This window comes from Batrachochytrium dendrobatidis (assembly GCF_000203795.2).
Source record: "Batrachochytrium dendrobatidis JAM81 unplaced genomic scaffold BATDEscaffold_17, whole genome shotgun sequence".
In the NCBI taxonomy this organism is placed as follows: Eukaryota; Fungi; Chytridiomycota; class Chytridiomycetes; order Rhizophydiales; genus Batrachochytrium; species Batrachochytrium dendrobatidis.
Window position 1 is genome coordinate 37,467 of NW_006281115.1, and position 13,170 is coordinate 50,636.

Sequence of the window (13,170 nt, forward strand, 5' to 3'; positions counted from 1 at the left end):
AGATATCAACATCAGAAAGTTTAAATTTATTCAAAATCGAATCCATCGACACATCATCAACTCTAATTCGGTTCTTCAAATTTCAAACCACGCCTTTTCATAAACCTTTTCAATTCTTGTCTGATACTGGGTACTTTTATCCTTAGCTTTTCATACTCTTGTTTCAATTTCTCTTCAACATTTGGATCGTACGTTGATCCTGATATCTCTTCCCCTCTTGCTAGCGCCGACCATTGCCTGTATCCAAGAGCCATAGATTCATAATATTCTTTATGTTTCTCCTTTCGTATTTTTTTACACTCTACAAGCCTTTTCTTTATACGATTAAAGGTTCTCTGATCCTGTTCGTTTAATACAATCACTTGATTTGTAACAGTATTTGAAGACTCGCCTTGTCCCATTGGTTGTTGTTGGTCTTGTTCCATTGGTTGTTGTTGGTCTTGACTGGAAGTACTTGGACTGGATTGATCAATCGGCTGTTGCTGATCTTTGTTGGAAATATTTAAATCAGTTGCATCTATTGGCTGTTGCTGAGTTTGGTCGGGGATACTTGAACTGGTTTTATCAGCTGGTTGTTGTTGGTATTTGTCAAAATTGCTTGAACCGACTTGATCAATTGAGTCAGAAACTTGACTGGGAGTATTTAAACCAGCTATATCAAACAGTTCTTGCCAGTCTTCAAAAGTGTTTGAATTGACTTCATCTATTAGGCGTTGCCAGTCTTTGTCAGGGATGTCTAAACCGGGTCCATCAACTGATTGTTTCCGACTTTGTTTGGAAGCACTCGGACCGGGTTGATTCATCGATTGTTTCTGATCATATTTGGAAATGTTTGAACCGGGTTCATCAATCGGCCGTTTTCGACCTCGTTTTGGAGTGCTCGGACTGGGCTGATCCATTGGTTGATGCTGATCTTGGTTGGAAGTATTTGAATCGGGTTTATCAGTTGTACCAGATACTTGGCTGGAAGTGTCTGAACTGGGTTGATCAATCGGTTGTTGCCAGTCTTCATTGGATGTGTTTGGATCAGTCGAATCAAATAGGTATTTCCAGTTTTCGTCGAGAATGCTTAAATTAGTTGCATCCACTATACTTTGCAAGTCGTCCAAAGTATTTGGATTAGGTTCATCAGTTGGACCAGACATTTGGCTTGAAGTGCCTGATGCTTGGGGTGAGCCATTATTATCAGTCGGTATCAGTATTGCATTAGCGGTTGCTGCCGCAGTCAGTACGAATAGAATATCAACCAATTTCATCAAACCAATCAATGGGTTTAAACAATTAATACAAAAGTAGTGTTGAAACTGGTGTCGATTATAAAGCTAAAGGTAATCGATTGTATTTGTATGTTTTGTATAGCAAACCAACCCTTTTAGGTTAACCGACGACACAGGGTTACTTGATTGCTTGTAATGAGCCAATATCAAACTAGACAGTATGTTACCCCTATTCATAATATCATATTGATCAATTTGATGATCATGTTGATTTAATTATGCTTTTACAACCCTTTGATCAGGTATATTGAAAAGCACACCCTTCAATAGTGTTGTGTAACCGCAAGTGCTTTGTTTTACAACCGTATTCATCCTGCAATGACTGTATTCTGCATTGCAATATACAATGGTTACTACACATTGACTGCATTGCGTGTTTGATATACAACAACCATCATATGACACACAATCAGACTATAGTGTTGAATCTACATTTTGTGCACTTTTAGTAGTCATACATTGTACGATCACCAAGTTTGAACTCACATTCATGTATTGTGTTTGATTGTCAATACAACTCTGTACACTCATTTGTTGTGCTCATCACCATCCAACCCAATCTCACCATTTCAATCAATCTTGGTCAATGTTGATGATTTACACGCTAATTCATTATCCAATCTTGTCTGACATTATTATTGGCTTTAATCACATTTGGTTTGTACAACTGCCATGATTTGTACTACCATTATCATTGTGTATCTGAACACCAAATATTCCAATACATCAATAATACCACAGTGTGAACAGTAATACAGTTGATCAGTCTTGTGACAAGACTTTTCATTCAAGTTTGTATTTGGGAATACTCGATACTGAGCAAATGATCGATTATGTTGTACAAACGGGTTATTAGCAGTGAATGAGTAATCAACCAGACTGTTTACAATGGAATCAGACTAAATACACACAATACTACCAATCTATGCAACAAACATGTATCAACCAAAATAACAGGCATTTCTAAAACCAACCCGTGATAAAAGACGAGTTGGGTTGTCATATATATGGTTGCATATCTACCAAACAGATCCAGGCCGTACCATTATGCATGATATTATCCTGTTGTGGTTCAGTTATATCCACAACATTGTGTCTAGTACACATCCAACCCTCAACGCGCCAGAATAAAATTGAAACCATTCGCCAATAGATTCATGGCGCTGTATTGGTGTATACGCTTGGTCTGATGGTGACTAGTTGTATGCCAAACATGAGAGCATCCGGCAGTCAGCCCTAGATGTTGTACACATTTGGTGAATACAAGTACAGTTGGATATCACGGATAGCAACGATCGACATGACAGTGGACACTATTGGACATGTACACTGCAATGTGACTGTCAGCAACCATCACCATCAGTGTGTATCATGTGTTTAAAAAGTACTCGCATGCATTGGATTCAACACCACGTTTGTGATTGGGTTTGATTGGATTGTATTGTATTGGTGGTGTTGTATTGCATATATCAGTAGATTGTGTGCTGATTTGAATGACATGATCATCCATTATGGTTCATGTACACGATGACAATCTGACCTGTTGACACGGCCAGTTTGTTGAACGACCTGCCAATCTCCAATTCAATTATAGTACAACGTCACTCATTCAGTGTATCAACGACAGATTGCCGAGTTTGATGTTGATCATGTTGTGACACAATCAGCAATGTTTGACGTATACAGTCTAGATTGACCTAAAATGACCATGCAGTCATACCAACGGAAAAGTCATGGTTTGAAATACTGCAACAACAGGCTGTTGGATGCTGTTGTGTCCGAGTGATCCAAAACATGACCAATTGAACAGTCAGTCAAGTATTTGGTATACAGTGACAGTATGTGCTGTAGTAATGGATTGTATATGTGATGGTAGCTATCCATAATGGCACTACCTGATCACTGGATACATGACCCCAATTGAGAATATCAATGCAATATACTACTGAGGTTGATTATACACCAACAGTGATGCTTGTATATTGATTCACCCTATAAGGTGTATTTGGCGTTTTCTAAATATCCGTTTGAAGTGCTGATTGTCACCCTTGAAGCTGCCGTCGTTACAAAACGGCAGTCATCTACCAAATTCACGACACTTTCATCACACTACTCGATACAATGTTGATTACTCTAGAATGCGTTATACTTGCGTTGCAGGCAGTTGCTGCAATTCGAGTTTCATTACATTCACCTTCTGGAATTGACAGTCAATCAAACAATAGGCTGTCAAAACGATCACCCGTTGAGTTGGATGGTGATATCAAGAAATGTTACAGAATGAAATCCAATGTTGATGGAGTTGATGTATGTATCATGTCATGTCATGCATTGTAATTTGATATCAATTTGTACCACGTTTAATCAATCTCACACTTGTTTAAAATAGTTGAATTTGCAAGTTGATTCAACAATGTCTGATATAGTTGTACCACTTCCTAGTTCAAGCAACGATGTAGGCTTGGCTATACAAAGTACTCCAAGTGGGGAACCCGTTAGTATAAAGTACAAAGGCAAACAGTATAATGGAGTTACATCCACAGCCGTTGTGACGATTCCGGGTACTAGTATAACTGACATCAAATTACCAGTAGTTGCAGTTGAAAGACAATCGGCAGATATAGTTGGTATTGGTGGAACACTCAAGCAAGGAGTTTTTGGAATTGGCTACTCCTCGTTGTCAGATCATCATCCACCAATCACTGCGATGGATGTTTTGTACAAAGATGGTATCATTCCTAATAACGAGATTGGTCTTCAATTGTGTCCGTATGATATTCTGCATGAAAGTTTCATCAATATAGGAAATACGGACATAACTCCAAAATGCGGAACGGATGGAAAAAGTGTTGCATGGGTAGACTCACCAACAAACAATCAGTTTAGTGTCAACATCAAGAGTATACTAGTCAATGGCAAACAAGTGGAGCTGCCTGCTGAATTCCAAAAAAAAACAAGGAAAAGATGGACGTACTTTGTACTCGTATCTACAAACATGCTTTTTATGCATAGTTTTGCCTGAGAAAGTCGTGACTACGTTGATCAATGCTATTCTTGATAGCAATGCGATCACTGTCAAAGGCAGTATGCTTAGGCGCAAACTCGGCAAAGAAGAAATTAAAAAAAAGCTACAAGCAAATTCTCTAATGTTCAAATCCAACTACAATATCAAGTGGGACAGGATGCCAACGATTTCAGTTGTAATGTATGCCCAAACCCCCGTAACTTATGACAATAGCAACTCCGTTGTAACAATCAAATTGGGTCCTAGAGACTATATGTGGAAATATGATTCTGAAAATGTAAATATTTGACAATTAATTTATGCAATGTGTTGTTGGATTAACCCTGACTAATATAAATGTTGGATTATAGTTAGATTTACTGTAAAATCTGGTTCAAATGACAAAGCAACTCTTGGCATGTCATTTATGAGCCAACTTGGATTGACATTTGATTTACAAAATAAACGCATTGGGTTTGGTCCTGGATGTGGATGCGAAACTGCGACTGATGGATATCCTACTATTTCAAACGGTTATCGAGTGCTTTGGCCATTAACACAGTAAGTTGTTTGATATTGATATTGATGTGTCAATTGATACTGATTATGAATTTGATGCATAGTGTTAGATTGCCTGAACAACCAAGTACTTCAGGCTCAGATGGTGCATTTATTCGCAAAAGGAAATCATAACCACAACTGATCAAGTAGTCGTGCCTGAATACACTCGCCACACTGTCAAGAGTCACAAACAGACTCTCAATAAACTCGACTGAATACAATTCATTAGTGACAAGCTGATATTATATGTATTTTTAATGTAGTGTATCCATGTTTGATTGTGTGATATTCCCCTTGTTTTAGTATAATCTGTAACCTTTGTGTCTGGATGAAAGATTATAAATATATCACATGATTAGCAAATCAAGCTAATTGTGCAAATATAATGTCCTGGCTAGATTCAACTGGATACTTTAGTTGATTTCAATAGTGTCTTGTACAGTCAAAATAATGACAAATATGGTATTATTGCATTATCATACAATGTATAATAACGGTGTGTTTGTCAGTGTAATCAAATTTTGACATTAAAACAACAATGGTTAGTATTTTGCGCTATTCATTCACAAGTTCATGTATATTCACGATATTACTTAACAGACATCTATAAAAGTCGTATCATTTGTACACTATAATGCCGCCACTCATTCTTTCAATCAAATCATTACCAAGCCATTTTTGTCAATATCCACAGTTGATTTTATCCAAAATTGTGTAAAACAAGTGATTCTGACACTGTTTTCTTGAAACATATCAATTCATTTCATACAACATATTCCATTTATCAATCTTTTCACAAGGGTGTTGGAAAAACAGGTCAAGCAATTTATTTTAAAGTTTCAGCTGACAAAACATCATCAAATGCAATAACTGGTGTTTTCAAGTTGAAGCAACGTAGTTTCGTAACACCTGTTTGATCTCGTCTAAAATACATGTATCTTTGATAGCATATACTATCCGATTTTCAATAGCAGAAATACTCTTCAAAAACTGTTTTATTCATCAGACTCCTGATTTGTTTGGATTTGTTTCTTGAACATTGAGTGTTGAACTGTAATTGACTGATTTTGCTCTTGATTGTTGCATTGCCGTTTATTCTTTGAATTCAATCATTTTGAACGCTTTTCATCAAGTTTGTATTTCAAAAAGAGATGCTACTTGCAACGTTATCGAATTTTTCATGTATAATGTAAAAATGTCTATTGAGCAGACATTTGACCATTGGATTCATTGATATCACAGTCTTATCATACGGCTTTATGTGCATGCTTGTGAATTGCCCAATCACTCCCGTTTTTGCCATTGAATATGGTTGTAATATGCTTGTTTTTAATGTTTCCAAATAAAAGTGATGGTGAAAATTCATACTGCTATTTCCAACACAATCAGGAGCATTAGCAACACACCTCGTCATTGCACACAAACTAAAAAACAGATATTGAACAATATGATATGCAGCAATCCAGCTTAAAAAAAGAGCGGCAAGATTTGTATTTGTTTCAAGCAACATATTTTCATACAAACAAAGCCAATAAATGTCTACCTTGTTAAACCTTGTTAAAGTTGGAATTGGCAAATATTCAAAGTTTATTGCAAAATATATCCATGACTTGAAAAATGATTGTTGTTGGTTGGCTCCAAGATTGAATGTTTTTGTTGCTGTAAACACCGAGACTGATCCTTGCATGACTAAAAACTTGGTTTTTGACAATCTTGTTGTTGCAAATCTATCAACAGCAAAATGTAAATATAAAAGTATTTGGATGGTTATATTGCCACAAACACATTGTAATCAACAACGGGAGACATATTGGAGTCAGTATTAGTTTTGATGCAATGCATTGCAACATTGACAATATATGCGATCGTGTGTTTGATTATTTTGTGGTTCATGTCAAGTTGTGTGTAGTTGCTAATATTACACCACAACAATAATGTGCCAACTTTCGAGTCCTGTGATACACTATTTCAATTATGACCGGATCGATGTTGATCACTTGTCAATACACGGGTCAGTTGTATAATCGTATGACTGTTGGTTAACCAATGTTTGACTGTCGATATTTGAATCATGAATATTGTCCAACATTTCATGACACATGAATACACTGCATATACAAGCAGTAGCAATGACCAATCAAGACAAACAGTGACAGAGTTACTCATCAACATATACTCGATTATCAGTCGAGTCTGCATATATCAACTAGTTGCAACACGTCATAATCAATGTGGATTGTATTGCTCACCAATCGATCATGACAGCTAATCCAATACCAATCATGTAGTCAATACAATCACCAACATATCGATGATTGTTGACTTGTGGTTACAACTCGTCAATTGTATCCAATGTTACAGGTGATGCACATCTGATTACTGCAAATCAACAACTTGTCAAGCATATCATAGTGTGTATTTCCAACGGACCATGCAATTACAAATCAATGTATACGTGATCAACATTTGATATTTGATGGTGATGAACCAACCATGATTGATTGTATCATACAACTAATACAGTTGCATTGTCTGGTATTGATGATCAACCCATTCATGTCAAACAATATCTGATGTGTGTATATCGAGTTTGTGTTGCATGGACACATCAAGGTGTTTGATAGCGAGTCCAACGTGATGATACAAACCCAATATTATATGAATATCCAAGTTGATGAATCAAGTCGAGGTTTGCAAAGTGTCAATGTCAGGTCAATCAAACGAACCAGTCAACCATTATATTGTGACTAGTGATGACACGGTTTGAATGTCAACGAGTTAGACAGTCGATAATATGGGTGATTGCGATTTGGTCAAACTGCAACACTCGCATATCACCGAGTCGGTTTGATGTGTGATGTGAGCAGTATGCATAAACTCATTGATATCATGCACTATATTCCGGTATACACCACATATACAGTGGTAAACACCAACGTGTGGTGTATTCAGTGATCGTATATTGGTCGATTGGTGCAATATGATCATGTCACATACTATTGTATTGGTGACAATGTGATGTCGAACAGGCGAGATCTCGAGTGTTTGCAACATAATTGATGTGCATGGACAATATTGCTTGTGTACCATCATGTAATGATATCACCTGGAATGTGCTATGTAGCGGCATCATAGTGCGGCAATATACTCTGGTCACCAATCTTGATATCAGGGTTTAAATCAAGCAACGGACGGTTATGTAAAGGGGGATCCCTTTAAAGTTACCTTGACATTCATAGCAGTAAATCAATGCTAACTCTGGAAATAAATACAATAAATGAAATAAAGCCAATCCCTTAGAGCGGCCATTCAAGGAATATGCTTTTAATATTACCCGCCAATAATGTGTATAAATACGACACCAAATCGACGTGTTAAATGACATTCATTACAACTTGCTCAACCAACCACCAAAATGAAATTCTCAATTGCCCTACTGTCATCAATCCTTGCTGTCTGCTCAGTTACTACAGCTAGTCCAGTTTACCCCAGTTCGGCCACGAGTGCTGAGACCAGCACTCCAGCTGATGGATCTGACTCTCCAGAATATCCTACATCAGGAAATCTTAAGGAATATTGCGGTCCATTCGATGATACTGAAGTGTCGTATATCAAGGACTCTGGAAAAACCCATGCTAAAATCGAAAAAATGTTTAAAAAACTTGAACTCGTAAGTTATTACATTAGTTTTGAAAAAGGATTGACTACTGAGCTGCAGCAAAAAGTCGAGACTATGAAACAAACTTCGGACAATGGGTTAAGTGCTGCCGAAGCCGAGCTTAAGATGCATAGCGGCATTCTTGTAAAACTTGAAGCTGAGAAGCAGGAACGCATGGATAAAAGTTTGTCTTTGATTGACGAAAATAAGTTTTTAATGGGAGAACTTAAACAGTACATGGGTCTGGATCCATCAACGAATGGTGATCCTGCTTCACCAAAAACAACTTCTGCGTATGAAAAATGTCACAAGTTCTTCCTTGATAGTTTTATGCAAGCATTGCCATAATCTGGGTATGGTGCAGCTTTTCAAGATTCTGGTGTTCAGCAACAAACTTTTCAATCAGACTTGTCACATTGTTGCAGCTCAGTGGGTTATCGACAGCCTCATCCAGGATATGTTGTAATGCAGCGTGTATTGCATGTTAGTTTACTTGTCATTTGTCATGCATCCAATTACATTCATTCAATAAACATCGTGTATTGCCAAACCATAGTGTATTATACTAATGACTTGATCATACTGTGTTGGAATAGCCAGACATACTTTTAAGCGGTAACCTGTGGCAAAACCAATTCTAGTAGCACACACTTTAAATCTTCAAATTAAACTCTTCATCACCAATCCATATGCCTCGACTCCATTATCCTCATTTTTGGGATTCGTGCAACCACTAGCGGGTAACATAATGACATTACATTGACATGGCCAACCACAGAAATCGATACCATTGGATAGTTACTTTTGGTTACAACTGCTTATTATCAAGCATTATACTTGTTTGTGTTACAAGCCACAAACAACCAATTACTATAGAAGCCAAGATATTTTTTATCAATAAACAACTTTTTAAACGATTTTGACTTTTTAATTACTTTATTATACCTTTTCAATATTCCTGAAAAGACCAAGTCTGTTGATTTTGGATTACTGTGCAACTTTCATTACACTTTTGATTTGGTTTCTTGTGATAACTAGTTACAGTTGCAGTTACATACTATACTATATTATATTTACTGTATCCTATCTACTATTACAATTTATACAAATCACAAAGCTCTGTAAAATTCGGACAAAATTCATGTATTGGATTATCAGCATAATAAGCGCAATATTTCAGTCATTCAGATTCCTTGTTTTGGAATGATCATTTCTGTATCATTTTTCACTGAAATGATAATCAGTGTGTCACTGTGGATCACTGTTTGAACCAAAGTCAATACTGCAAGCACTCGAGTGCTACTCCAATCAACTGAGTTGAACTGACATTGATATTGATATCAGCAAGAAATCCAATTGATTTCCAAGTTGAACGAGTTGATTCCAAAATATTGTTATCCACAAACATAAATGTCAATTGCAACACTTTTATCAAACCTATTGGATATCAAATCCAGTAACCCATTGTAACAAGCCTTGAATTATGTCTCGGAACAATGCAGCCATGACAAAATACAACACTTTACCAGGTTTGCTGTATACAACAACATATATTTGGAGCAGAGTTTGAACATATAGTTGCGCAGTTATTTGAAGTTTGTGTGTTTCTAGTATCATAACCAAAATGTGTGTTATTCCATCATCAATACTTTGCTCACAATACACTAACACTATTACTACACAATCAGTTGTCAATGACCATGAGTAGTATATGTAGTGCACTGGATGATACCACTTGTTTTAAGCAAGACTGCTAAAATATTCAAAAGTTGACGACATACTTTGATACATTCGTCCATGATGATTGTGATTGATATTGAACGCATTTGGTTTGTGGTTACAATGTGAATTCTGGTTTTAGAACTAATCAGAATCGGATTGTCTGGAATTGTCTGGAATTGTTGTTGTGCTAGATTGGTGTTTTCACCTATAATCACTGCTAAATCTGATTCAAAGTTGTCAGGTGTGATATCCTGACAAATGCCGACATTATCAAAATGCTTACCGTATACAAGTTGATTAAAGTTGCAAGTTGTCTGCCAAACTCATACTTGATGTTTCAGTCGGACACGATTAGATGGTACAAGGATGTGTCAACAGAGCCATTATTTGTCAAAAAGCGTATGTTACAATAGTAAACTTGAATTTGGACTTTTCATGTTAAATGCATCTCAATCCCTTGAATGGACACAATTGTATAATGCCAGTTTTATTAACAACATTGAGTTATCAAATAATTGGAATGGTTGGAATGGTTGAAAATATGCCATATCAGTTGCAAAATACAACTATCACTTTCTACTCTTCAAATCTGGTTGTATTAGTGGGAGTTTTATAACGTATTGCTTCAATCCATGAATGGGTTGTACCTGCTCTGTGCCATCGATTGGGTTGAAACTCTGCTTTTTGAACCCTTTAAACCGATGAGGCGGAACCACAAAATAAAGTTTGGGTTCATCATACAAATTGCACAGTTTTGTAAGAATATCAACTCCACAAATAGGATGTTCAGCAGCAACTGTAAATTGAAACATTCCCTGTTGACTGAGTGAATCAATTGCTGCAAAATTATCGTCATCTGTCGGTTCGTAATAGTTGCCATCAAGTGCTGCTGCAGTAGGGATAGTATTTATTCCAAATGTAATTCGTTGGCCATTGAGTGCATCCAAAGTGATCTTTGTCGCTTTACCATCTTCCAGGCATCTGCATTTGAGAGTTTGTCCACCAGTACAAAAAACCACATGTCCGTATATTTCAAACAAATGTCTTGAAATCTCGGTTGGAATACTATCAAACATTTGCTGCATATTGGTAATCATTTGAGCAGAATGACGTTGCCAGAGTTGTTCTCCAACATATCTTGAAGCAATATCAACATGCAGGAATGTGTACTGTCCGTCGTCTGACACAATGGTATGAAGCAATGTATGAGTATTTGCAGATATATTGATTGTGATTCCAATGTTGTGTACCCCTTTGACTGTATCAACATCAGTCAAAGCTTTCTCCATTGGATTTGATACAATATCAAAGACAGGACGAGCTACACCACCATACATGCGATATCTCTCATTGATAGTCTCAATGGGTACATACGGATAGCAATGACGTCGACAAGTCTGTAACTCGTCCAAAGTCCAAACAGGAAAATACCATTGCCTTGCCATCTTTTGTTTGACGAACTCCTTGTATCCTTCAGACTGAGGAGATGACATGAACAAGACAATACAACATGATGATCTTGGAGTCGTGTGTCCATCAACAATATACAATGTATCTTGTTTCCTAACCAATCCCTCCGCATCAACTCCAAGCTCTGTGACGAGTTGTTGCTGCAAGTCAAAGCATTTGTACGAGGATCCCACTTGATAAACAATCCGGTTTGGCTTCAAGGACAGAGTTTTCGTGGTAAAGTCATTCATCAAGCGATGCAATATGTAGACAAAAAACAGTGACTTTCCGATGCCTGATGTTCCAGATATTGCAAATGATTCCATGCCACGACTAATTTGATCCAGTAGCAAGCCAAACACATCATGATAGCACTCTCTAACATATAGTTTTTGTATTTTGTCTTGGGTGTATGGGAAAAGGACATGATCTTTCGACTGTATACATTCATCGATCAGCTGGGCGTTTGCAAACGACTTGAATTGGGTTGTCAAATCATTGGGTTCGGTACGTTGTCGTTTAGGAGAAAAGTATTGATGGTTTGCTGTTGATAAAGAAGTAGAACCTGCATCAAAAATGGCACTTTTGCTTGGTTTCCTGGTAGGTAGTGGTAGACAACCAATGACAACACAATAACCATCTTGAGTAAAGTATTCTTGAGGAAGGGAGTCGAGTAAAGCCCAGGTGTTGATTAGTTGGCTCTTGTTACTGTTGGTATGGAGTTGGAGTTGATGAGCATCAATGTCAGCCATAGCAGGACCATACTCAGACTTGATAGCATCCTGAACGTCACTCAGGTCTTCAAAGTCAGTCACATTGATTTCAGCAGTAAGTGTGCCATATTGGACATTGAGGTATCGTTTTGGCATTTTATGAAAAGAAAAAGAGTAAAAAAGCAATTTATTTGTCAAATTGTAAAACAAAAATCGACTTTTTAATCGAGTCAAAATAACAAAATTTTGGGATATTTCAAGACAATTCACACGATTTAAATATTTGGAAATTAGTCAAATTTACACCAGAATTAATGTCTCATTAATGTGAGACATTACTAGTGTGAGAGTGTTGACTTGCATTGTGTGAGACATTAGTAGTGTGTGAATGTGAGACATTTCTGAATAGTTTAACAATCAAAAACCATCAACAATGACGTTTGAACTGAAATTCACATGGCTTTCTTGGTTTCTTCCATTTTATAAACACACTCACTCACTTGTTAATAAACAACACAATCGAATATTGATTCATTCATTCACATCTTCAATCAACTGCAACACACTTGCCAATAATGACAACCATCAATATGCCATCATATGTTCACGATCCTTAGCTATTGTCCATCAAACACGCAATGCAGTCAATGTGTAGTAACCATTGTGTATTGCAATGTAGAACACAATCATTGTACAATGAATACAAGTGATCCATTTTACACATACACAGCTGTAAAACGAAGCGTTTGTGGTTACACAACACTCTTGAAGGGTGTGCTTCTCAAT

At 36.9% G+C, this 13,170-nt stretch overlaps 4 protein-coding genes across 4 annotated transcripts; 2 read left to right on the forward strand and 2 right to left on the reverse strand.

The window, feature by feature from the left end:
• Positions 1 to 62: 62 nt before the first annotated feature.
• On the reverse strand, positions 63 to 1,145 carry BATDEDRAFT_92437 (uncharacterized protein; the record flags this gene model as incomplete). The annotated part of the gene is made up of 1 exon (XM_006682641.1): positions 63 to 1,145. The coding sequence occupies one exon, from the start codon at positions 1,143 to 1,145 to the stop codon at positions 63 to 65; it is 1,083 nt and encodes a 360-aa protein (XP_006682704.1).
• A 2,253-nt stretch (positions 1,146 to 3,398) lies between these two features.
• BATDEDRAFT_28181 (uncharacterized protein) lies at positions 3,399 to 4,591 on the forward strand (the record flags this gene model as incomplete). Its single annotated transcript, XM_006682519.1, has 3 exons — positions 3,399 to 3,584; positions 3,667 to 4,177; positions 4,290 to 4,591. 3 exons carry the CDS (start codon positions 3,399 to 3,401, stop codon positions 4,589 to 4,591), a joined length of 999 nt encoding a protein of 332 aa, XP_006682582.1.
• A 3,666-nt stretch (positions 4,592 to 8,257) lies between these two features.
• Positions 8,258 to 8,848, forward strand: BATDEDRAFT_92447 (uncharacterized protein; the record flags this gene model as incomplete). The annotated part of the gene is made up of 1 exon (XM_006682610.1): positions 8,258 to 8,848. One exon carries the CDS (start codon positions 8,258 to 8,260, stop codon positions 8,846 to 8,848), a length of 591 nt encoding a protein of 196 aa, XP_006682673.1.
• A 656-nt stretch (positions 8,849 to 9,504) lies between these two features.
• Positions 9,505 to 12,540, reverse strand: BATDEDRAFT_28183 (uncharacterized protein; the record flags this gene model as incomplete). Its single annotated transcript, XM_006682520.1, has 5 exons — positions 9,505 to 9,534; positions 9,828 to 9,937; positions 10,027 to 10,107; positions 10,200 to 10,473; positions 10,870 to 12,540. The coding sequence occupies 5 exons, from the start codon at positions 12,538 to 12,540 to the stop codon at positions 9,505 to 9,507; spliced, it is 2,166 nt and encodes a 721-aa protein (XP_006682583.1).
• Between the last annotated feature and the right edge of the window lie 630 nt (positions 12,541 to 13,170).